This window comes from Falco punctatus (assembly GCF_963210335.1).
Source record: "Falco punctatus genome assembly, chromosome: Z".
Taxonomy (NCBI): domain Eukaryota; kingdom Metazoa; phylum Chordata; class Aves; order Falconiformes; family Falconidae; genus Falco; species Falco punctatus.
This window is the reverse complement of record NC_137586.1, coordinates 43204128-43231168: the sequence shown is the minus strand read 5'-3', so window position 1 is coordinate 43231168 and position 27041 is coordinate 43204128. Positions and strand designations below refer to the sequence as shown.

The following is a 27041-nucleotide window of genomic DNA, read 5'->3' as shown; positions in this document are numbered from 1 at the left end:
ATTATGGATGGTGGATCAGTTTAGGACTCCACCATCATCAGTGTTTCACTCTTTACCTTTGCCACAATGAAACCGTCAGCTTACTGGTGAGGGCTTAGTTCTTGCAGAGTCTCTTAAGGTAATGCAAGTTTTTGTGAGACAAAAGTCTTTTTTTCAGAGACGTGGTATGGCTTATGTGCTGATATGTTTTTGATTTTTAAAAATGTGCCATTTTACTACTATGTACATTCCAGGAAAGATTTGTTCCACATAAAGGTTTGATTCTTTTTATTCACATTTTTAATATGTTTTAAAAATACATGTTTAGCATGTGGTGAGAATTATCTTTTTGTTTCCTTGTGTTCCTTCATTTGTTGTATTTACTTGTTGCCTCACATCTTGGTACTTACATTTATGCTGTTTGTGGCAGGCATGTTTTGTATTTTATACATGATCTGAAAAAGTGATGGTTAGATCTACAAATTAGTGACAGACATTGTAGTGCAATAAAATGCTTAATGATAGTTATAAATACTACTCAGATACAAAAAAGATGTATTTTATTTTAAGTATGTTATATAGTCATAATGAACAACTGTATAGAGGTTTACCTTTTCAAAGTAGTGTCCTAATGTCATCAATTACTGCTCCTCTTATTTTACAGAAAATGAAAAAATTGAAGTAATGCTCCTCTTATTTTACAGAAAATGAAAAAACTGAAGTAAAGATGCTCTAGCTTTGTCAGGCATATGTGAGTAAAAGTAAGGACTTACATTGCACATTTGTTCTATTAAATTCTTGTACTTCACATCTAAATATTTTACTAATATATAATACATTTTAACTTACATGGTCAAAATGGCATATTAAGATATACAAAAGTTCTAATTACGTTTCGATTTTGTCAGTGACTGCACTCTCCAATTTATGTAGGACTAAGGAGTGAATTTACTATAGTCTTTCATATAAACATATGAAGATCCACATAGGTTTTAAAACAAATCATGTTTTTAAAACATTGAAGATTTATGGCAAGAAGAGTTTTTACTAGTCAAGTACCTCAAACCAGCTTTTCTTAGCAATAAAATGATGGCAAAAAAGACCTGTTGGTTTATTAAGGGTCTGTTTCACTGAACTGAAATAGTGACATTTTCTTGTGTTTGTATCATAAATTAGGCTTTCAGAGAAAAATGTGGACATTGATTAACTAACCTTGCAGCACTCTTATTAAGTTACATTATTCTTATCTGGGTTTTACAGCTGAGGCAAAGAACAATTGACTTGAAGCATGAGACTAACCACTGGAACAGCTTTCCCACTTACTTACACCATTTATATAGCAAAGAAACTGAGAGTGTTCCTGGTTCATACTATTATAAATGTGGGGAGATTCAGTTCCAAATAATTAATGATAACACAGCAATTTTAATGGTAATAAACCCTATCTCCTCATTTGAAGAACATTCAAAAGCTGTGCAAAAGTGTGTCTATCTACGTATTGCATTGCACTGTGGAAGGAATCCTTAAGTGTAAACTAGGTGGTGATCTCTGGAATGAATAAAGCATGCTGTTACAGGCAGCAAGATGCAGCAACAGCCTTCAGCTGGTCAAAACCCAGTTTATCCCCAGGGAAGGTCCAAACTGGGTGGTGCACGGGTGTGTCTACATTACCAACCTATGCAGCGCAGCAAGGGAAGGACTGGGCGTTGATTTGATGTGAGCTGTTATGCCTCTAAGATTGCATGTCTGTATCACACGTTTACCAGCAATAAAGTTCCTGTCATTTGTCAGTCCTAGGCAAGCACTTTATGTCGGTACTTAACAGGATGTTGCTGTTATTAACAGAGTATTAGATGTGGAAAAAGAACTACAGGAGACCTTGCTTCCACATGGTGAGTTAGGTGCCTTAACTGATATCCTTGCTCATGATTTCAGCCTTGGTTGCACCACTCTGAACACACCTCCATAGTTACAAGTATAGAGACAAGAAAAATTTGCACCTAAAAGGAAACTTTCCAGTGCCCTAGACTGCTAAAGTATGTTCACTCAGTAAGTCACTCAGTGGTGTGACACTGCAATAGCAGGCTGTAAATGCTTACCTTCTCTGTACCTCCATTCTCATACATAAAAGGGGAGTATTATCAACTGTTACCTGTCCTGTAAGTTAAGGACAATTTCTCTTTGTGAAATGTTCTGTTGCTGTAATGATGGTCTCATCTTAGACCTGACTTTGAATGGTGGGCAGTAGGTGGTACATGGAACCAGGAGTTAAACAACAGTTAAGATAAAACTGCTCAGTGGCTGCCCTTGAATTAAACACTGCCATGACAAGGAAAACAATTTCTTTTGAAGAAGATAGTATGGGATAGTGTAAGTTGGATTTCCACAAACACATTTCTGACATCTTATTAGAAACTCCCTTACCGTAACAGAGGTTAGAACTATGCCTATTCCTTTCCAAACCTGTCTTCAACTTTTATCTAGTGTACACAAATTATATTGGTATAAAATTATTACAAGGTATACAATTTATAAATGGATTTGCTTGATTCTGGGTTGTTGCCCTTGATCATCGTTAATGATTCAAGAACTCTTTGATCTTTTACAGATGAATGAGAAAAAGTTTTAGGCAGAACACACTTAATTTAAAAACATTCCCTTACTTGGATTTCTTTCTTAGGTGTAGCAAATTTAAGGGTTTTGTGTGAAAAATTAGAATATTGCACAAAAAATAACCACGAGAGGGAGCCCAAGTCACCAAGTGCTTTTTTAATATACTCAGCAGGCAATCCTGTGTTGCTTAAAGAGTTAAACATGAGAATTTTTCTTTAGTAGTTAAAGGTGTTCAGACTTCTGTTCAACAGAAACTAGTGAAAAGTTATCTGATGCAGTATATTTCTGAATGTTACCTCTATCCTGGGAAAGGTTTAAACAGGTAAGATTCTTATTTTGAATAAAAACAGAACCAAAGAATGTACTGAAACCCATTGTCCCAGTTGGTCTCTACCAAATTCACAAGTTTTCCAATAAATTTTATTGGAAAGATCAGAGTTACATCCCCAGCCTCTTAAGGATAGCATATGCACAAGCCTACACAATCCTTAGTTTCTGTTGATTTATTTTTATTAATTTAAGAATTTTCAAGGATTAACATAGATTAACATGGTGGTAATATTTATCATGTAGCTTCAATCAGCCACTGATTACAAAACCTCCTTGAAGCCCATTGTACAGTGATGAAATTGATACAGTGTTCATCAGTATGCTGAGATTTTTCAACAGAAAAGTAAAAGTAATCCATTGCCAAGGCTTTTTATTACTAAGAAAATGTATTTCAGTGACTGCTTTATTGAAATCAATTAATTAAACATGAGCATAATGCAAAACTGGGGGCTTAGATCTATAATGGCTTTCCAGAGAACTGTCTCAGAACTAGAAGATGACATAGAGAATTTAGTTTTGAAACATATAAGGACCTGTTTTGTGCAATTTGAGTATATTTATTAACAAGATAGCCACATATTTCCACAGGATATGTAGCTAGAGAGCTTAATCAATAGTTACAGGATGTCATTCTGCATAAGCAGTGATAAAAGGAAGATTAAGGAAAAATTGTATTAGGGTGTATTAGCCCTTAAGTAGTGCTTGTCTTTGAGGAAGAAAAAAAAGGAAGCCAGGAATTTTAGTGTGCTAAGAATAACTACCATTCCTGGAGGATTTTTCAGATAAATAATAAAACTTAATTTTCAATGGTGGTAAAAAAAAAAAAAGAAAAAAGAAAAAAAGAAAAGAAAAAGGTAAGAGATACCTTGTTCCAGTCAATGGCCCTCTCTGCCATATGCTAACAGGCCTTACAGAGAGGCTAAGGACAGTAGAGACCAAATAGGTGTTTGGCACTGTCCTTCATGTTATTCTCACAAGCAATCCAGAGAAATGGGCTAGGTGTAAATATCTGCAAACAAATGAAAAAATGGAATCTGTTTCAAGAGTAGATGCAAGTAATTTGTTTTCATTATAGAGAGAACGTTTTGAACTCTTCACAGGTTTTGTTCTACTGTTTTCAGTAGAGATTTCAGTGATGTTCAGTGAGAGTTTTCAGTGATCTTTACAATGCTGTAGGCAGCTTGCTCCTTACATTTGCAGTTGGTACCAAACTGAGGGCCTGTGCCAGGGCTTTGCCAGTCAGGATTAGGTAACAAATCTGAGTATGTATCAGCACTGTCATGCTGCTGCACAGAAGGTGAACAGCAAGGAAACCATCTAGCTTGTGACATCTTGACTGTTGAAATCTCCGAGATGCTATTTATCTTTGTGGTGAAAGTTGTATCTAAAACAAGGACAAAAGGTAGAGTTATTGACTGATACTTCATATGCAACTGTGTAAATACACAGTTGCACATACACAGGTATAGGCAAATGAGTTAACATGTTTCGTATATGTATTACACCTGAAATAGCTAGTCTGTCCTCAGTATTAGCCAGGTTAAGTGAACAGATCCTTTAGCAGCAAACCCAAAGTGTCTGGTAAAAGAAAGTGTCTTGTAAATAGATCATCAGTTATATCAGTTAATTAGCTTTCTTCAGAACATTAGCTGTGGCTGAGTATTCCCTAATAAGACCCTTGGGTTGAATAGCAAAATTATTTTCAGACATAGAGGGTAACTAGGAATAATTCAATTAGTTTCTGCAGCAGCTCATCTTTTGTACAATAACTGTTTCATTATATGTCCTTTTCCATAAGATTCAGACCAATGAATTTAAAAAATCTGTTATTCTAAAGCCATTATGGAGTATATTTACTAGTATTCAGTAGTCTCTTATTTAATAGCAATACTAATTTTTCAATCTGGTACTGGAAAACTGGTGTTTTATGAAATCTGGGCTGCATACTCTTTCAGGTTCTTCTACTCATTGCCTGTTTAATATAACTACATTTCAGACCAAACCTAGTTTCCATTACTGGCAACAGAAGGGATCCTGGTGGCTTCTGTGGGAGACAGGTTCTTTCTTTCCCCTTAGTTTGTAGACTTTGAAGTTCACTTTAAGCTTATATGAGGTCTTCTTCCCAGTGTCTTACAGCAAACCTCAAAAAATCTGACTGGTCGCACATCTGTGTAGCAATTTGTTCCTGCATGGGCAGCAGAAACTGTGACCTGGCTGTAAGGCTGCTTTTGAAATTACTCCAGGCCTGGGCTATTTGAATCACTTTCTGTCAACATTTTGACCTTGTATATTCAATGGCTTCTCATTTCTTCTTCTTCTCATTGCAGTAAAAATAAGGGAGAGCAAGAATATATATGGAAGAATAAGGGAAGTGTTGATAAGCGGTACTCAGTCCTTCGTGCACATCTTCAGTCTATTTTCAGTGGCCAAAGCTGCCAGTGGAGGAGAAGAACCTGCAGCCAAAACTAACCAGATCACAGGAAATGCTGTAAGCCAGGAATTTTCAGTCAAGGTACTGAAACTGTTATATGGGAACTGCTGAGTCTGTCACAGACTTCTTGTTCTGTCTTCATGAAACTTTTCAAGGAGAAGTGAAGACTCGAGAATTCATGTATTTATATCTTCAGTTCGGATTTTACTTACTTGCTGATAATGACACTTTTTGTCTCAAAGGTCACTGCGAAGATATGTTCCTTACCTGTCAAGTGTTCTGATAACGTGGTCATAGAAAATACAAAATTATCTTGGTAAATGGGTACAGGAAGAATGTGTGTTAAAGATTATATAACATTCTAGATCCTGTAAATGTATCTATCATGTGAAATGTGAAAGCAAGAGAAAGAAAGATGCCTAAAATATTTAATTGGAGTCCAATGAGACATTTCAGTAGAAACACTTCAATTGTGGTACCTAGCGATTTGAAGATTGCATAGGTGAACCATTAACTGATGATTGATTTAAAAATCATACAAAATCAATATAAACATGTTTCAGTGCTTTATTCCATAGAAGAATAACAATAAATCTTTTATTGATTAACATAATAGGAGTTTCCTGACAAAATGGAAGTTTTCTTCTTCTCTTTGGAAATTCATATCCGTATCCTGTCTTACAGAGAAATGATTTGTGGCACCATGGTAAAGTTCTTGGCATTTACAATTGTTTTCATGCTATGCAAGTGAATAGGCTTCAGAGAGGGGGTAAAGATAAATCAGTTGCCAGGGGGACAGAATGTCAAGCAGAGAAAAACCACAGGGGATATCTGAGTTGGGCAGCCCATAATATGTGGCTGCAGTTTCAGATGCTGGCATTCAGTGGGCTTTAACCAGGAGAGAAAAAATGGACTTACAAAGGACTTCAGATTGCTTTGTGAGGAGCGATTAGGGGCAGCCTTGTGATGTGATTATCAGCTGTAAACCTGCCTTTGGTTCAGAGCACACAGTAGACATCAGGTCTGAAAGGCTTCACTGCACCAAAGGTGGTTGGGATGGGGGCCTTAACAAGCCTGAACAGGAGGCAGAAAAGCACACAAACTCGGGTGCTGGCTGTCTTCACACACACAGTAAGTACACACTGGTTGTCCATAAAAGTGAGTGTGCTGATGGATGTCACAGTGAGAACTGACTAAAGACAAACTGCCAGCAGACTGAGAGGGTAATTGCTAGGCCACTGCACACACCTGATAACTTCTGAGTGTCAGGAGATAACAGTGTGGGAGCTACATGGTTCAATTTACAGTCTAAACTGATGTCTGTAGCTACTGTAATACCTACACCTCACCCCTGAGAACAGCAATTCTGCAGGCACAGGAGAGGCAAATAAAAGGAATATAGAATTAATTTAAATTAATTTATTTTAAGTTGAATTAAAACTGCTTTAAATTTGTCTCCAGATTTTTGAACTCTTAAAATTGATAGAACCAAATATGAATCTACAAACTTCTTCCAGTTTATAATTTTGCTTTAATGGTAGAGCAAGGAAACAAATATGATCTTTACTGTCTGTTATTTTTCTTGTCAACATTAGTGATTTTAATTAATGAACAAGCTATTTTGTCCTTGAATGTAGAAAACAAGGGCATTGCTACAATGCTACACTGCTGTATAACAACTTCAACGCATACCGAAGTGGAACTCAACTGCAGTTAACCACATCAATAAGCAGCTAAAGTTTTGTTTAGGTGAACCCTATTTACACCTACAAGAATAATTTAGTTTTGCACCATATAAAAACACTTAAGGTAGTGCAAACAGATATTTTTTCACATCTAAATGTGTATTTTGTATGTGGAAAATATATAGTACACTAAGTGCATAGGCTTATATGTATATGCCTATATATGTTGTAAATGTGCTGCTTGAATCCCATTAAAAAGAACAATAAACAGTGTCATAAAATAATTTTTTAATTATGTGGATATAAAAATGAGGATGAAGAGTTGTACTTAAAGAATAGCATCAGGATAAAAATTGCAGTCTGAGGATTCTTCCAAGTCCATGTTTAGTGAAATAAAGTTCACCCGGGTCTTCCTCTAGAAGAATTCAGCACTGCTCAGCAACAAAGCTGCTTGTACTTTTTATATCTAGATATTGAATATAACAAGCTGTAGTGGTCCTGTGCTGAGAGGGGACATAATCCTGCTGCATGCAAGCAGCTTTTGTAAACAGTTTACCTCTGTGGGTAGGTGGCTGGGCAGGGTCTATTGATTTAGAGATCATTTCTTTAGCAGAAGCTTCTTCAAGGTCAAATGTTATAGGAAAAAAAATGAAAATCAAGTCTTATCATACACTGTTGAAGTCCGTACATACAACTTGTTTTGTTCACTGACCTAAGTTTTCAAAAGCCTCCTTTATTCACTTGATTCTTGCTTCTCAGCTGTACCAGAACTCTGCTCATCATGCATGGAATGAGAGTTTTGTGGCAGGGAACAAATCTCTACTCTTAATTTTCCAGCTTTAAAATCCAGGTACACCCTTGGGAGTAGGAGCTTTCTGTTAGTATATCTCACTTCAGGGGTGCAGCTCCCTTCTGTGCATCCTTTTTGCATTGTGTCACTACAGGCTTCCTGCTTAGAGGACTGGAAGCAAGCAGCAGAAATATTTACTCCAGCTGAAAGATTTTAAAGCCTTTTCTGTTTGATTGCATCCAGTTCCCTTGCCCTATATACCTCCTAAGTAATGGGAAGGAGTTAGAGTAAATTAGTCCTGATCTCTGAAGCCAGTGAAATTGTCAGCTTTGGATTTTGTGGGGTTTTTTTCCATTTGTTTTTTGATTTGATTTGTTTGGTTTTTTTTTTTGTTGGTTTGGTTTGTTGGTTGGTTTGGTTTTGGTTTTTTCCTTCCAAGACTGGTGAAATAGACATTACTTTTTGCATTTCAGTTTTCAGGGTGTTTCTGCTAATGGATGCCAGATTACTGATGATGCTTTAAATACCCTGGTTAAAAGCATGGTAAAAGGTAACCACCATTCAAATGACCCTGGGCAGTGATATTACTAGTTCTTTGTGACACTGCAGTTCTTTTGGCTTAATTGCAGCTGAGTTTTATCATCTGTGTTGACCTGTCTCAGTAAAGGTGCATATGACTGTGTTTACATTGAAAAGTAGCTACTAATATAACTTCCAAGGAAAAGTTTTTATAACTGTCCCTGAAATGAGGGTGTAGCTGCTGCAATACTGTGCTTGCTTAGCAGAATGATAAAGCAGTGTCCTATGCAGAAAAACACCTGGTGATAACATAGTGGTTTTGACAGCAGGGTTGTGTGTCTACCTGAGGGCATTAATCCTTGCCAGCTGGGTTGGAGGTGTGTTTTTCGAACTCCAGAGACACATGACTATGCCCAAACTTTTAAGTGTAGGTGGAGACTAGAGACTATGAGTTAATTACTTGGCCTAGGGTTTGAGATAAGCAAAGAGGTAAGTGTCTCTGGTAGCCCGTTTACTTCCCTTGCCCTGTCCTTACATCCACTTCTGAGATACCAGATTTCATTCCAGCTGTGTTTATGAATTAAACATTCAAACTACACAAACATCAAATATAGTCATAACGTGAATCAGTTCTGCTTGGGTATGACACCATCAAGCTGTTCAGATTTAAGACTGCACGTATTTTTCTCTAAGAGGGTCCTGTGGTAGTCGTGTGGTAGTCCACTACTATGCAGTGCATCATGTCCATATTAAGACCTGATGCATTGGAAGACATAGTTTGATGGTTTCTCACATGTCTTAGAAATTTGAGAAGTTCCTGAAGGCTGCCTTTTGCAAAAAATTATGGAAATTTTCATGGTAATGCCAGTTGTCCTCAGTTAAAGAAGTTGCCAGAAGTTGAGCACTAAAAATCAATTTTCACCTGTTTGAAGCATGTTAATTGTTAATACTTGAGAATTCAGCATACACATAATTTATTGGTAAAGATGACATACTTCAGATATTGTAGTAATATCATTCAATGAAAACTATTACTTGTGCTGCTTTTTCCAGAGAAGAATATGATTTTTTTTCATAGTTCAAGAATTTGGTTGTATGGTGCATTTATTCAAATAAATTACATTAGCAAGAAGAAATGAAAGTGATAGCAGTAAGCTGCATTGTCTTCAAGCAGTTCTTTAATATTCTGTGCAAAGAATATGCATTATGAATTAAAATGATGGAAACAGAACCTTATCCATCTGATTTTCTTCAGCAAATATATCATGTATGTTTCAAAACTTCGAAGATGCTTAAGTGTTTTCTTTTAGTTTAGCATCTGTCTGAATATTTTACTTAGAATGACATAAAAATACCTTTATGTGATGAATTGCTGACCCTTTATCTGTCCTTCCTATTTCATATCATGTGGTACCATGTACTACCATAAATTAATGTATGTTAAACTTAGGGCAGGACCCTGCTCCTCACACTGAATTGGAATTTTATGTGATGAGTTAAATCCTTGGCTAATGTAAAGGGAACTCAGTAGGATACTAACTGATGTTACAGGAGCACCTGACTCTCCAGACTGCCTCTCAGGAGTTGATCTGGTTTGTTTGTGAGTACGATATTACATTTCTTCTGTAGCAGGCGGGGAGGAGGGATCTTCTTATCTGTTATAAAAGAAAGAAATGCAATTTGTGAGCCAAAACCAAACTTTTCAGCTTCAAAAGTAGGAAACACAGTTACTGTTGAAAAAACACTATTTTAATAATAATAGCTGTCTAACATAATGACAACATTATCTTCGGTAGTAATTTTGATGCAGTCTTTAGTCTGTGTCTTCCCTTTCAAGGTTAGACATCTAAAATTGGTTATTTACAGAACCACTTTAAGATTGGCCTCATTTTCACACCTGGTGAACATAATTTGTGTGGTCACTGTGCATTTCACAGGGCAAACTGGGTTTCACAGCTTAAAAACCACAAAAGCACCTAATTGATTTGGGGGCTGTCTGCACTGATATTGGCAGATGTGTGTGCAAGTCCTACAGCTGTCTCAAAATGTGAGAGCAGGGGCCCTGCGGGCAGTGTTGCAGAGCAGTGCTCTGCCAGGGAAGCTCTTGTGCTTTCCTGCTCTGGATAACTCCATAACAGTTATTCCAAGAACCTCTTCACCAAGATTGGTTGTATGTCCTTTAGGGATATCAGTACTGGCTTTAAACTAGCTTGGCTAAGCACTAGGATCACTGTAGAGAGAAAGGCGGCGCAGAGTAACTGCACAGATACGTGTTTAGCTGCTTTGCATGTTTGTAGTGGCCACAATTATGCTCCACGGTGCTGCAGTGATGCAGCTAAGCGTTCATTCAGTGCCAGCTGAGGCATGGCACACAAGCTGTGATCGCAGCAGCAGCTGCAGATTTATACAGAGTACTTGACTACTGAATTCTGCTTCCATTCCCTGTATGTCTACGTATGGCTGCATGACAGAGTGAGAACAGGTGGTTGCCAAATGCAAGAAAATGTGTAGTTATAAACAAGCCAGCCAGGATCTGTATCCCGCAATTAAAGTTTCAATGCTGTCCCTGACAGTTCTTCTCCGACTTCTATTTTACCACTTTCAAAAGAACACCTGTTCCTGCAGTTATGTGTAAGTCTTGTATTAAATATTAATCCCCTCACATTTTGTAAGACAGGAATGACCATAATGATCTGCAAAATGTGATGACAAATGGAATGGGTTATGCAGTACATGGAAACAGGAATTCCTCTCATTCTTAGAAATGGCATCAGAAGCAGAGAATACAAAATAACTTGTTTTGTCTCTTTTCTTCCCGCAATGAAATGAAAAGATTTGGAAGAGACAAAGAAGATTAATCATGATCATATGGGACAAATGCTTTCTAAAAATAGATGTTAAAGTGTCAGAGAGAAGGAAAGATGTCAAAGGAAAATGTGAATAGGAACAAAGAATAAAATACTACAAGTATAAATGAGATATATTTCTGCTGAGGAGGAAAGTGCTTCTTTTTTGTGTCCTACTAGATTCAGGAAATAAGCACATCATAAAGTTTCCAGCGCACAGCAGGTTCCGACTTATGATCAGAAATTTAAACAGGGACTTTCTTATCTGGGTATATATTTGCCATGTGAAAGTGGCTATAAAACCTACCACCTTGTCCTGCCGGGCTCCTTTGGAATGAATGAACCATTTCAAGCTGCAGTCTGGTTTGTTGCAGAATACAGAAGGTGTCTAGTGAATAATTCTAGTTAGTCACTAACCATAGTCTGTATTTTCAAGGCAGTTTGATCTGTCTGAGGCTTGAGTTGCTAGTTCAGCTGCAAGTGAGGTCTTTGGTGACTGCTGTTGCTCAGCAATAGTTTTACTAGTTAAACATTAAAGAAGCAAGTGGAGTTGAGATTGAAGCAATGTGTTTTGTCTTCTGTTTCATTATAGATGCTCCAACCTTTGGCAAGTCACCTTTTCTTAAGTAAAAGTAAACTAATACAAAATAATATTGTTTCCTTATCTCTCAGAGGAATTGTAAGAGAATTTAAGTTGCATTTCAAAGGATTCACATATTTTATTGATGTGATCCTCCAAAGCACCTAAGAGGAAAAAAACCCAACCAATCCTCAGTGCAATGCTATGCTATAACAGTAAAGTGCAGAATCAGAGAAGTAAGGTTTCCTCATTCTCTGACTTGGAGCTGTGTTGAACCTTGATTAATGTCTATATTATCATACCACTAAATGAACCTTATAAGCCATTGAGGAAAGATGATGAATTAAAATTGTTCATCTGCTGAAATCCAACATCTTAAATCCTCTTCTAGTTTTAGAAAACAAATAGATTTTATTAAGTATATTTATATTTGCATGGTATTAGCATGGTAATGGACTATGAAGTAGTCCTTAAATGACCATATATGTCAACATCTGTTACTGCTTTCAAGGCCAAACATGTAACTTTCTCATTCAGTATCTTTTTCATTTCTCTTACTACTTTCCTATTTTCTAATGGATTGTGTGTTGTTGTAATGTAAGTTCTGGGAGAGGGGTTGAGTCCTTCCAGGTTGTGAGTTATGTTGTACTGGAAACTGTGGCTAAAGGGTCTGTTCAAGAGGGAGAGGGGAGAGTTGATATATAAGAAATTAGGTGCCATCCTAAGAGCTTTGTATTCACATTTTCATCCACCAACATCTTCAGTTTATATGTCTAGGATTATCGTCTATCAAGATGAAAATTTAAAATAATTAGATATCTGAAGAGGTTTCCATCACTCTAATACCCAGACAAGGAGATTCAGACACAGGGACTAATATTTGACTACCCATTTCTTTTTCTGTGGTATTTAGAAGTTTCTGTTTTACATGTTTCTTCCCACATTATCCAGAACTGGATAGTAGGAAGTCATCAGTGCCTCTGTGTCAATGTTTGCAATCTTCTTGATGTCTGGTCTATTTAGGAAAAAGAAAACTGAAACAATTTAAAACAAATTTTGTATTTTTGGGGGCTTTTGTATTAATGATCTTGAATTTGATGTTTCTGTAATTTCATCCTTTTGTTCCCAGACATAGAAAACTAAAACTATTTGGCTGTCATTCTCTAACTGCCAAATGTGTAAGCTCCATGGCTAGTGGCTATTCAGAACACTGGCAGAGTCCTAAGCATTACCCATGCCTGTTCATCACATAGTTTGGAATATCTGAGAAAACTGCACTCAGTGTAACTGGGCTCAATGTGGTAATGAAGTTTTGATTTCTTGCTCTTGCCTCAATTAATTTTAAAATTACTAGGTGCAGTTTGATTTGTATCTATATTATTTGCATCATATTTGCTGATATTTGTAATGCTATGTGTTGATATTTCCTATGTACTTGCAGCATTTTGTGTAATCCATAAGACTCACGGTAGTGCCTCCACGTCTTGTTTCTTTAAAGAGTGCGGGCATGGTATTATACAAATGGCATAATATAGAGATTGTGAAAGTCTCCTACATATTTTGCAAAACAGAGAACCCTAAAAATATTGTGATGGTGTCTGACACTCATGTGTTGCAGTGTTTTCTGCAGACTGAATTTAATATATAGAAAAGACAGGAAGTTACCAGGTCTCATTGAGTATCAGTAGGAGTCATTACATACAGCTTTAAAAAACACAATTGGGGTATAAAGTGGAAAGATATCCTCAGTGAAAGGACGTGAATGCTTCCTGTGATAATGAACAAAACACAGACAGTAATAAAATTCTGTTATTAAGAAAACAACCTGTTGCTATGAGGTCTTTTCTTGCAAATAACTATCTGCTCCTTTTATTTATTTTGGTAGCTTAAATCAATGTATAGTTCTGTATTTTGCCTAACTAGTAAGGAAATAGTGACGACCCTTGACTTAGCAACAGACAATGTGTTGTTAGAGGTCTTTGGTGAATGAAGATGTCATGGTTTGGGAAGATCTGCTCTGAGTTAGCATGATGCTCATAGCAGAGTGAGCCTGTGAGGGGAGGATCCAGCTATGTTATGTATGCTTGATAATGGAATCAATATGTGTTGCAAACTTCAGTCTTAACTGTTACTACTACACATTTTACTTTGTTATCATGTCATCTTTTTTTTGAAAAAATGGGCTAATTTTTCAAGGAGCGAGGACCATGTAACCCTAAGAGGCTTCACCACCAGGCATGTTTTGATGATAAAGTTGGGTATAATGATAACTGTATACTGCTTATCTACAGACAAGTTGTGCAAGCATGAATGGCCATTGGATTTTATTGTTTTCAGCTGCCACTCAATGTTCTGGCAGGGAAATTTTAGGCAGGTATGTTTAGGCACATATTTAAAGAGTTTGTATTTCATTTCCCCTCTATGTGCTGCATTTTAGATGAGAGATATTGCTGTCCATTTTATTATGACTCAGTGTCCTAAGCTGAGGTATTTAGTTTTCAGCTCCTTTTCACAAGTGACAGATCAAAACTGGTGGACTTTAGTACCTGTTTATGAATGATCAGTACAAAGTTGAATGCTGAAAGGAAAATGTTTGTCCATATGAGAGTCTTGTCAATTTGAATATTTCAGCCATTTGAAAAATCATGTGAGTCTTGCTGGTATTCCAAAAGCAGAGACTGTGGTTTCTTTACTGGAGATGTCACTGTGGAGGTATGCGAGTCCTGAATCAACAGTTAGTCTTCCTGGTTCTAGTGATTGAAAGCATAGGTCTTTTGAATGATGTCCTATTTGGCAGAAGCTGGCTACATCTGTATAAATATCCATTTTTTCAGCAATTCTGATTTAAAGAAAGATGGAAACATCAATTTTTCCTCAGAGTGTATCCAACAGGAGAAGATAGTGATTCTCTGTAGAAATACTTATCTTGCTGTGAACAATCAAAACATTATGTTATTGCTCTGTAAAGACATTTCTGTGATGAAATCATGATACTTTATGCAAGACTGCAACATTCTGAATTATTAAATTGCTGGAGAAGTAATTATTTTCTATATAAATACTGACAAGAATATCACTGTTTTCTTTTTTTTCCCTCACCTTTTTAATATATGTAAATGAAAAAAAAAAACAGTTACAGTATTTATTTAAGGAGTGAGATACTGTGACAACACCTACTTCAATTAAGCTTTCCTTTTCAGCTACGTAATTCTGAGTTCACTGAAGCTATAACTTCTCATAATTCCTTTTATCTTTCTGTGTGGTTCTATGCAGCTGGAATGACAGAAGATGATGAGGTAGCAGAGATTGCTTCTGTCCATCTGTCTTGGGTATTTTGATGGTGCCTGGTGGTAATAATTGAAGCACTCCTTCCTCATGCTCATTAACCATGTTGCTGAATGTTTTAGCTGAGCCTGCTAGTTACTTATGAAAATTGGTATCAAAGCAAGAACATAGCATTACTTTCCTAACAGAGCCCTCTAGCATGCTCACACTCATGAAATTCTTAGGTAAACAAATGTTGCTTAGATTTATAGCCTCCGAGTGGGAACATGATAGTAGAATCCACCAGGAAGAAAATGTTCTTGCAGTCTATTTAGAATAAACGGATTTCATGTTGTTATTTGATATGATGGTTTAGCATAAATTTTATTCTAGCACATTATATCTATTTATATCTATCTATCTATCTATCTATCTATGCACAAAACATGCCTTAGTAACTATTCTGCCATTTTAATTCTTAATTGGTCATTTAATGCTCTAAAATCCCATACTGTCATGACATAGTTGTAAGCTTCCCAAGTTTATTATCTATCTTAGGTGACACAATTCAAGATTGAACACTCACCACTGGGTTTTTGTCTTACGCTATGAGATTGACATTCATGAGCTGCTTAGGCATAAGAGTTGCAAGAAAATCTAGTGGATCTCACATTTAGAATTCAAATTAAACGTGTTTATAGAACATTAAGTCTTGGTTGCATATAATTCATTTTTATTCTGGGAATCATTAAATTTTCCTTGTCAAAAGTGAGCATGTATATAAAAAAGCCTGAGCACAAGGTGGAGGAGGTGTCTTAGTATAAGCAACTTTCTTTTCTACGGAGACTATCCTGTTGATCTAGTGAAAATCCTTCTCATTAACAGTTTTTTACAAAATTCTTTTAAAGTGAAGCCATAATATAAGCAGGAGAAGTGAGAATCAATGTATTTTAGTATAGAGTGTATACATTTTAGAGTAATCAAACAACTTCTGTGATAATCTTACTACTAATTTAAAATATACAGTAAATGTATATAGATCTAAATATAGATGAAGACTTTCTAAATTTCATAATGTGCTCATAGCAAACATACTTTGGAAGTAATCGATTGTTTTGATATCTACAGGTATCTTGATAACTGTGGCTGTAAAAAGTGACTTATACAGGAATTCAGGCTTTGGCAGGCAGCCGTTGCCAGCTTCATCATCTTGCTCTGAGCTCTACAGCAACAAGTAAAAGAAGGTTTTTTTTTTAACAAAAACAAAAAAACAAAAAAACCCACCAAAACTTGTCTGAGGTTTAATATGCTGAAAGTAATTAGTATTCTTTTTCATTTTCTATCTTTTTTTGCTGTAAGAGTTATTTAGCAATTTTGTTTCTTTTGTAGAAATTTCCTTGCTAATTATGGGCATTCAGACATGGCTTATGTGGCATAACATTCAGTGTTAGGTGTATCTTAATGACACAGCATGGTTGGCATCCTTCTCTAAGTAAGAATTATACCAGCAATCCTTGGTTAAGGCATATCACAGTGTTGCAAACTATTGTGATATTATATGTTGATATGTTGATATTATATCACAGTGTTGCAAACTAAAATCAGAATGGTGCTTGCTGTGCAGAAATTCACAGATAATCAAATGGTTCATTCTCCTCCTTTCTTTGGAACAAACCATTGGCATAGCAAAACTCTGCACATTAATGGGGTGCTGCCTTAGAAATTCGATTTCTTGTTCCTGAAATGTGTAGACTCATTCTTTGAATGAAAAATTGTCAGCAAGTCAGATTTTCTCTGTGGTCTTCTTTCTTCTATCCTCCCCTTCCTACGCAATCCCAGCTGATGCACCGTTACACCATCCTTGGATGTAACGTACAGGTCCCCATTGTGCTATACTGTGGATAACCATTAACTTCTTCCCTAGCCATGACATAGATGCTTCTCAATTTGAAAGCCCTGCATGCACATCCTGACAAAAATATTGCTTCTAGTAAATATTTACAGCTGAAGAAGAAACATTTTAAATTTTTTATGGTTTGAGGTTTATTGGAATTGCTATCCTTACAGTTTTTACTGCATTAATTTATATACTGTTTAATAATCAAAATTACAAGCTCCACCTGCCATATATCGTCTTAGTAAATTTTCATATATTCAAAATACTTCTTTGTTTATAATGTATGAATTGAATTGAATTATGTTATTATTCATCTGTATGTTTTATGTTTTTTCATAGGCAGATGAACTATTGTATGTAGAAATGTAACACAAATATAATTTTAGAACATTTCTCTAGATTTGTAATCCCTCCTAGAAAAAAATATTTATGTGTGTGTTTTATAGAATAGAGAACAGGAAAAATATTAATAATAATTTCTAGTTATATTTTTATATATATATTGAGATATATAAAAGTTTTCATATTTGTAAAGAATGTTAGCTAATGTGTGTTACTTTAATTTGTAACGGCCTGTGATAAGGTGCAGATATCTCAGAAATGAAAGCAGAGGCTAACAAACTTTTCTTGTAAAGGTGAGAAATACTTCTCAAAATTTAAACAAACTGCTTAATCTTGGCTAGATCACTGACAGTAATTTCTTATTAATAATACAGATTATTACAGAGGAAAAGTTTTGTCCTTACCAATCATTTTCTTGCAGGAAACGATGAACCCTGGCTGGTCGCTGGATTACCTGGAAGACTCAGGCAGAGCACACAGCAGTCTCTGGTCATTGATTCATTGGGTTTTTCTTTACATGTGAGCTAGTAACAAATGTTTTACAAATGCGTTGACCACCACATTTCTTTTCCAATGGTTGCAGGCAGTGATTCCAATATTCTTTTTGTTACTGCTCTCATCTATATGACTACTAGCAGGAAAATATATATTTTGTCTATTTGAAGTATTTTCTTGGAATTCTTAAAAACATTTTGTCCTTTTTTATTTTCATAGTAAAACTATTATGTATTTAATTTTTAAAAAACGTTGACATTTTAAGTCAAATTTTTATTTCAGAGAAATATTCAAAGGTGTTGAAAAAGCAAACATCTTAAAGGTTTCTTCTTGAACAAAATGACAAATCTTAATTGACTAGTGAACATGAAACCAGAAGGCAATAGCCAGTGTATGATTCACATTACACGTGATCATTTTCCTTCCAAAATTGTCTTTCAGAACAGCAGTCTATGCACGTGTTGGTTTGTGTTACCTAAGTGTAGGTGACATTTCAAATAGCCAGATATGTAAGCATAATCTGCACTGTCATTCAGGCACAATGTTCACAGATTTCATTCAGAATTTATTATCTGCACATATTTGTGATGACTGGAATACCATTAGTTCACATTTCAAAGAATATGAAGATAGTATTGTATGGGAAGTATATAGGCATGTGTTTTTTCATTCTGAGCTGCAATTTCTCTGATCTCGTCTGAGTCCGTTCTGTTTGTTTATGTATGTGCATATGCTGGTATACATATGTAAGTTTGTATGTATACATGAATGCCACAAACACACAAAATTTGCCATACAAATGAATGAAAATAGGTGGTTCCAATACAGATGGATTTCAGGGGGTTTTTTAGTATGGTCTATTTGATGATTAGCTGCTTCAGTTTCTCTTTTAGATGACAGCTGCCTCAAAACTCTGAGAATTCTGGTTGAAAGAGGTAAATTCTATTTACTTGATTCCTGGACCAGAAATGTTTCTGGAGTTTTTTGTTAGAGATGATGTGTCAGAAAAAAATAGTTAATTGGTGGTGGTGTAGGTGGTGTACTTGATGTTTGACCAGAAGCACTTGTAATTAGAAATACCATCTTCAGTACGTGTTTGTGTCTCTGTACTTATATGAAGATTCAGGTGACTGCAAACTGTGTGAGGTACTCAATGACATTTTTGCCTTGGTCTTCATTCACAGGTGCTCCAGCCACACCATCCATGTTGCAGAAGGCAAAGGCAGGGACTGGGAAAATGAAGAACCTCCCATTGTAGGAGAAGATCAGGTCTGAGACTGTCTAAGGAACCTGAAGGTGTACAAGTCCATGGGTCGTGATGAGATCCATCTGCAGGTACCGAGGGAACTGGTGGAAGAAGTGGCTAAGCTACTATCCCTCATATTTGAGAATTTGTCACAGTCCAGTGAAATTCCCAAGGACTGGGAAAGGGGAAACATAACTCCCGTATTTAAAAAGGGAAATAAAGAAGACCCGAGGAACTACAGGCCAGTCAGTCTCACCTTAGTGCCTGGCAAGATCATGGAACAAATCCTTCTGGAAGCTATGCTAAGGCACATGGAAAATAAGGAGGTGACTGGTGACAGTGAACATGGCTTCAGTAATGGCAAGTCAGGCCTGACAAATTTGGTGGCCTTACAGTGCTGATGGATCAGGGCAGAGTGACCGATATCATCTACCTGGACTTGTGCAAAGCATTTGACACTGTCCCACATAACATCCTTGTCTCTAAACTGGAGAGGCATGGATTTGACAGGTGAACCACCCAGTGGATAACGAATTGGCTGGATGATCAATGATGAGTAGCATTCCTCAGGGCTCTGTACTGGATCCAGTGGTGTTCAATGTCTTTGTGGACAGTGGGATCAAACGCATCCTCAGCAAATTTGCCAACCATATCAAGCTGAGTGATGTGGTCAACATGCTAGAGGGAAGGGATGCCATCCAGAGGGATCTGGGCAGGCTGGAGCGATGGGCTGAGGCCAACTGTATGAGGTTCAACAGGGCTCAGTGCCAGGTCCTGTCCTTGGTCACAGCAGCCCCACACAGCGCTACAGGCTGGGGCAGAGCGGCTGGAAAGGGCCTGGTGGGAAAGGGCCTGGGGGTGCTGGTCCACAGCCGGCTGGGCGTGAGCCAGCAGTGTGCCCAGGTGGCCGAGGCGGCCAGCAGCACCCTGGCTGGTACCAGACACGGTGTGGCCAGCAGGACCAGGGCAGCGATGGTCCCCCTGTACTGGGCACTGGTGAGGCCGCACCTCGAACGCTGTGTTCAGGTTTGGGCCCCTCACTGCAAGAGGGACGCTGAGGTGCTGCAGCGTGGCCAGAGTGGGCAGCGAGGCTGGTGCAGGGTCTGGGGCACAAGGCTGATGGGGAGCGGCTGAGGGAACTGGGGCGGTTTAGCCTGGAGAGGAGGAGACTCAGAGGGGACCTTATTGTTCTCTACAGCTGCCTGGATGGAGGCTGTAGGCAGGTGGGGGCAGGTCTCTTCTCCCATAGAAGTGACAGGACCAAAAGGAAACAGCCTCAAGTCGCACCAGGGGAGGTTTATATCGGATATTTCACTGAAAGGCTGGTGAAGCATTGAACAGGCTGCCCAGGGAGGCGGTAGAATCACCATTCCTGGAGGTGTTTAAAAAATGTGTGGATGTGGTACTTAGTGACAGGGTTAGGGTTTAGTGTTGGACTCAGCAGTCCTGGGTTAATGGTTGGACTCAATGATCTGAAAGGTTTTTTCCAACCTAAATGATTCTATGATTCTGTCCATTGAAAGAATTCATATGAATGTAGTCATTAGAATTGGTTTTAATTTATCAGTTATTATTTACACTTTTACACTTATGTTTTCTGTGGAATTCTTTAAATTATTAATTTCCAACTCTATTTCTATTGAAAAACAGATAAATTTTCTTTTGTCTTATTAACTGACATATTGTCACTTTCTAATGTTATTCCTTGAGTTATGATAAGTGAACAAAATTGAGTACTTAGACATAATAATGTATTTTGATGATCAGTACCTATTATAAAAATCTGAATTAAAAACAAGCTCTTAGAACTTTCTGCATGACGCGTGGGCTTTGCTGTATAGTCTACATTCATGTTAAAATAGCAATTAAAGTTATACCACCATCCTACCCCGCCCCTGCATATGAGAATGGTATCTGTATCCCAAGCTGTGGGTTATGCTGGAGACGGACTGATAAATTCCTCATTGCCAGTTATGTTTCCTAAGTTCCTAGATGCTGTGTTTTGAATTACAGTCATTGCTTTCACTTTTTAAATTATTGTATAAAACCCAAATCTTTTGCAAAACCCAAAACCTTGTTAGAGTTCTGTTCCTGTCCTTGTATAAATATAATGAAATAAATTTAATTTTAAGATTTACAAGATACAGCTGCTTCGTTTTCTGTTTAATTAGTTTGAAATAAAATCTGGAAGAATAGCTGGTCTGATGCATTGTCATATATGCTTCTTTACAGTAACTGGTTTTGGACTGTTTTGGTGGGGTTTTGTTTTGGTTTTTTTCTTGCTGCTTAAGCTGTCTGCATAGAATCCTGACCCTGCTGAAGTAGTGGCAAGGTTCTTAACAGACCTATGAATCATCTTGCATTTAAATGGAATGGTTCAAGTTCAGTTACTGAATGCATACAATTACCACAGATGAGCTGTTAGAAGTAGTTACCACTGCTTGCCATTATAGGAAATGGGAATTGCAAAGGAAGAGGGACTTCCTTTTCTTTATCTTAGTCATTGCTCCGTTTATATATTTTTAGATCACTTTCAAGAGATGTGCTACTTGACAATTTTTCTTCAAAATTTATTGGCACCCCACTGCCCTGAGAGAAAAGTAATAGCTCTTACATCTCTACTAGTAAATAAATGAGTGTGCCTGGGAGTGTTCCTAGGTACTGAAATCAATCCACCTGGCACAACACATCTGTGCAGTCTGACTGCATGCACATCCCATTTTGGGAACAGTCTCTGAACCATTCTAGCTGCCTGGGAATTGTTCAGAAAGTGCTAGTTAGAACAGGCCAAATCTGCGCCAAGAAATGGTCTAATAACAGTAGCAGAGCCAGCTGAATTATGGTATCTAGGAAGTAGCAGTGATACAATGAAGATGAGGAAAACTGTCCACAAGTCCAGCTTAAATAGCTGAAGTGTCTCTTCCTAACCTTGAAAGTTACACATTAAAATTCCCCTTTAGTTAATATTTTTTACAAAGCTTGCTACTATTCCCAGAGTTTTTCCCTTTCCCAGCTTATATATAATTTCCCTTTCTTTCCTTTGATTTTTCTAAAGCATGGAAAATTAAATTCAAACTTCATCAACTTTACTAGGATTCTGCATTTAATAGTTGTTTCTGGTTTTCCAAAAGTAAAGCTGCCCTAGCCCTTACAATGATGTGATGTGCAGGTCTCTGCCTATACAACCCATAAATATATTTTTAAAGATACATGAAAGAATATAAGGTTAATTTTTATTTTGTTTGTGGGTATCAGGGTGCACCTGCTGGTCAGCTTTTGCTAGGTCTGTCTGGAATGTGTGAAGCTCAGTTTCTGCACAAATGTCACTTTGGATGCAATTAAAAACCTCTGCAGTACCTGCAAAAGGTAAGTGCTGTCTTTCCAGAAAAATATATCCTTCAGTCTTTGGCAGCTGCAGCATTTCCTGTCAGTTCATCATAACTTATTGCAAATATGAAAGCATTATTATTCTCATTAAATACAAAATATATTTTAAAAGCCATTCACAACTAACTTCTAAAATGCAACCTGTCTGTCTTACCCTTACAGGTATTTATCTGCACTACAGATGTTGGAATCGTGCTATAGTAATTCATAACGTCTATTGTTAAATTATTTAATTTTACAGGTTGTACACCACTTTTTCAAAATTACAGCTCTCAAGGTCAGAATATTTTACAGCGTTATGATGTAGATACTTTAAGCAGTATCTCTAATACTATATAGTACAGAAATCCATGAGCGAATTTGTTTAGAAAAGACTATATTTTATTTAAATGCCATGATTTTAAAAAAGTTTATCATGAAAGTAAGAATTATTCTAAACATCTTTGATACTGTTGCAGTGAATCATATAACAAATAGTTGGTTAATTAAGAGCAAAACTTTTTCTGTTGTTCTGGGTTGCTTGTGAACAGTTACTCTTCCCCCCTCTCTCCAAATCCATTTATTCAAAATTATCCACCAGATCATCTTAGTTTTACTTTGACAGTTATCATTTAATGATGACTATTTGAAACTAGATCTGTCTTAATTTCTGCTGAAGACAGTCATATGATATACTTTTCCTCCCTGATCAGATAAGCGAATGTGATGGCACATTTGTGTTAACCCCCCCCCCCGCAGCAGTCAGCAGAGCACATTACGTTAATTGTCAAATAGCTATAAAGTGGTATGAAATATAATATGAATATATCTAAAAGGTTTTAGCCCCATGGTGTAGTCAGCTAAAGCACTTAGACCTTATCACAGCTAAAGCCTAACAATGCAGCTGAGTGAGTAGCAGTTCTTTGGGTTTCAGAAGTCATGTGCCTTAGGAGGATCAACTTTTTTGTATTTACTTGAAGTTTACTAATACATGAACATCAGTACACTCACTTTGTTAAAGATTTGTGAGCGAAACTGATACATGACAATTTGTGGAAGAAGTTTCACTGTAGAACAATAACAACACACTGTAAAGAGTTATATTTGTAGTCTTCTCTAGTTATGTAAATGTTGAAGATCTGCAAGATAATGCACATGTCTAGAGGGTATAGTAAGTCCGTTAATGGATTTGGGCTCATAAGAACATAATTTTTTTCTTTATGTTTTGGAGACAGGTGGGAGGGAACCTAGTTTTAATGACCTTTTAGAGAAGAGAACATCCAATAGAATTAATCTTTTTTTTTTTTCCTTCTGATCTTATACTGTGTTGCTGAGATTAACTGTCTTTTCTGTAATTGTATGATGAGAAAAGAGGATCTCTTAAATTGGTAGAAACTCTGGCAGATGTTTTTTCAAGTCTTTTTTCTAAGACTCTGAGAAAATCTCTCTGCCTTTCAATATTAACAAGAACAGTATTTTATTTCACATTCTAGAAGAATTAGTGTGGCTTTTTAACTTCGTGGGTTTTTTATTGTTTGTTTTACTTTTCAGCTCTGAGTCATGTAACCTTTAATCTCCTTTGGTTTAAAAAAACCAGGAATTTCCTTTAACACTTTCCTATTTAGAAGATTCTTGAGGGATGCTTCACTACACATTTCTTCTTGTCCAGCTCTCCATTTTTTTATTGCAATATTGTTTGGTCGCACATTTTAATAAATAATTATTTAATGTTTTTGAATGCACTTATTTTACTTCTCACATGACAGAGGCTTAAGTGGAGAAAGGTCAAATTAGTTGTGTTCCCATTTATTCAGCATTTCAATTTGAACTATTTTGAAAGTACTATATGCTCAGGAAGTAAATTCTAATAAGATTATAATCTCGAATGTTATTCTGACCTTTTATAAATAAAAAGGCCTACATGAGCCAGTTTTCTACCCTAGTAAAAACACCATAACTGTTCTCTGGCACTGAGGTCAGTGGGCATGGCAGTGTCCACTTCATTGTTATTAAATTGGATTTACCTTCCAAAATGGGGTGACCACATTAAAACTGACTTACCCTATCTCCTAAACAGTGTTCTTTAGGCCACAGAAATAATTTGGGAGATGCTAGTATTCCTGCATCCAATGCTGGGGGATAGTTCTAAATAATGTAACAGTGCAGGTGGTTGAGTTTCAATGCCTTTGCCTGAGATCTGGCACTTTTGAAATTATTAGTTGTAGTCAAAGGGACTAAGAGACACCTTTCAAACTGCTTCCAATGGGGCATTGACAAGTTCTGTTTTCCCCAGGAAAATTGCTCAAAAGCCTGAAGTTGTGAGCATGTCCAATAGCCCTGTGGGCACTGAGCAGCTCAACAGCCAAAATCTTGGAATCCAGAAATGAGACATTCTTCCCTCATTCTTTAAAGACCTGCTCTGATGTCAATATGCGGAGTTTGCCTAACATAAACAGGAGAAGGTTTCACATGATGAAACAGTCACAGCCACTTTTGCCCAAGATAAAACAGAAGGAAGTACTGATTACTTTTGTCTTCGTTATAGAGCAACCTGAAAGTAAGAGCATTACACAAAATCTTGGGAGATGGATTCAGTCTTCCTCTCTGTCTGAACAGTTTCAGATATTTCTTGTTCAATACAAGAAACCCTGTCCTTTAAACTGTCATTACAGTTGTTCAAGTGACTGATTAGATACCATTTAGCCAGAATCTGTGAACATAATATAAGATTTTTCAGACCAGACAGAGAGAAATGGAGGATGGATCAGTCCCAACTAGCGTAGGGAAATCTGGTGTCCAGAATCTGCTCCAAAGACCGTTTTGTCTAGTTATAAGGCACTGTAAAACACAGGTACTTGGAGCAGTGGCTTTAAGTAGCTGGATGCTCATCAACTCCATCACTGTCCCCACTAATTTTGTGGTTAGGATACTTGAATGAGGAAAAAGATAGGTAACATTAATTTACTTTAGGCAGGGCAGTGAATTAAACTTGATTCTCCTGCTTCTGGGGAAATGTTCCAACACACTGAGCGAGAAAGGGAGGTAGGAAGAGGGTGAAACAGTGATCTTCCTGTCTGCAGGGAAAACCTGGACCTCGCTGTATCATTGAAAGAGCTTTGACACCAGTCAAAGCTAATCCTAACTGGAAGGCGCTATGTCTGTTTGACCAAACATTGTTCACCTCTATCTTGAAAAGAACACATCAATACTCTGTCTTATGCATTGCTTATTGTTAACTAGATTTGCACATAGGAATTGCATTTTGAGATAGCCATTTCTTTAAGAACAGAGAAGGTTCATCAGTAGTTGTAATTTGCTTTTGACTATTAGAATTGGAAAAGGTATCAAACATAACAAAGGCTTATGTACCTACTAGCTTGTATATCTTTCAGTTAATAAAGATGCTACCTTAAACTAGAAAGCATATTTTCCTTCTCTCTTTAGAATATTTTTTCCATTACGGCACTACCAGTGGCTCTTTTCATGGCTTCTGTGGGAAACTTAGGAGCCTGATCAATATGGATTTCACCATCTGTGACCATGCATGAAGGAGTATATAGCTCATGATGAAATTCAAACTCTTAATAATGAACAATGTGTAACAATTTAATGCAATAAATGACTTGTCCATCAACATATTATTTCTCTGTGCACAGAAGAGAACTGTTTTTCTTTTCAGTTCTTTTCATGAATGGACTCAGAGAATTTTGCTTTAGATTAACTTTTTTACAGCTATGGAGAAAGAAATAATAAGAAATTAAGCAGTGATCTGGTGTTCCTTCCACAGAACAGCACAGTTACTTCCTGTTGTAGCAATCCAGCCTTACCACAAGAAAATAATGCAAAATGGATCTAGCAGCTTGGATTTCTTTGAGCCTAATGGGACTGAAAAGACAAGGGAAGGAAAGCCTCTGTTTTCTAGGGTGGTTGTGGAACTTTGCATGTCAGCCTCATTTGCCCTTCTGGTTTTGAGTAAGTGTTACTTCGATACCTGAAGGTGGAATTTAGGCTTTGGTGACTTCTTTTGCATATCACTCAGCCAATTCTGCATTTGTATTCTTGTCATTAAAAATCACAGTATTTGTTAGGATTCCTAACAAACACCTTAAAAATAGGACTGAATAAAAAAATGATGAAAATATGATGAAAAACGTTTCCTGTAAAAAATGAAATTTACAAGTATTTATTGGTAGCTGCTTATGTTATTCAAAACCATTACAGATTTTTAGAATTAGCAACATGACAGCATGTCTTTACAACAGTCTTTTTCTTATTTCTGGGGTTGGAATATGGTTGCTAGAGCAGCATGAGGATGACTGCTAATGCCTTCAAACTAGTTCCAGCAGGCATTATTGGTCATTTCAGCATCATGCTGGCTATTTTGTTGATCACACAGACAAGTTTTTAAAAAGGATGTCAAATGTCCATAACTCCCTTGCTGCCAATACTTAACAATTTCTGTAAAAGCACCTTGGTTACTTCACTGTTCTTTTATTAATGTTCCATTTTCTCTGTTGCAGGCTGAAGATGCTTCATCTGAATGGTTTCCACTTCAGCCATGGTCTGGAGTCCATTAAAGAAATCAATGAAACTGTAAAAGTCTTTCATAACCTCACTGCTAACATTTCAGTTGAATGAAAAATTTGGTGCATCCTGAG

At 36.9% G+C, this 27041-nt stretch overlaps 1 protein-coding gene across 1 annotated transcript; it reads left to right on the top strand.

Annotated features, from left to right (window-relative positions):
* Nucleotides 1-4275: 4275 nt before the first annotated feature.
* LOC308056798 (uncharacterized protein) lies at nucleotides 4276-27033 on the top strand (the record flags this gene model as incomplete). Its single annotated transcript, XM_080372638.1, is given in 12 exon segments — nucleotides 4276-4324; nucleotides 5250-5434; nucleotides 7509-7607; nucleotides 7609-7740; nucleotides 8309-8360; nucleotides 8363-8378; nucleotides 10921-10978; nucleotides 14211-14332; nucleotides 22273-22297; nucleotides 22301-22383; nucleotides 25126-25234; nucleotides 26851-27033. Coding segments are annotated over 12 exon segments (1101 nt in total). The 3' UTR covers nucleotides 27022-27033.
* Nucleotides 27034-27041: the final 8 nt, after the last annotated feature.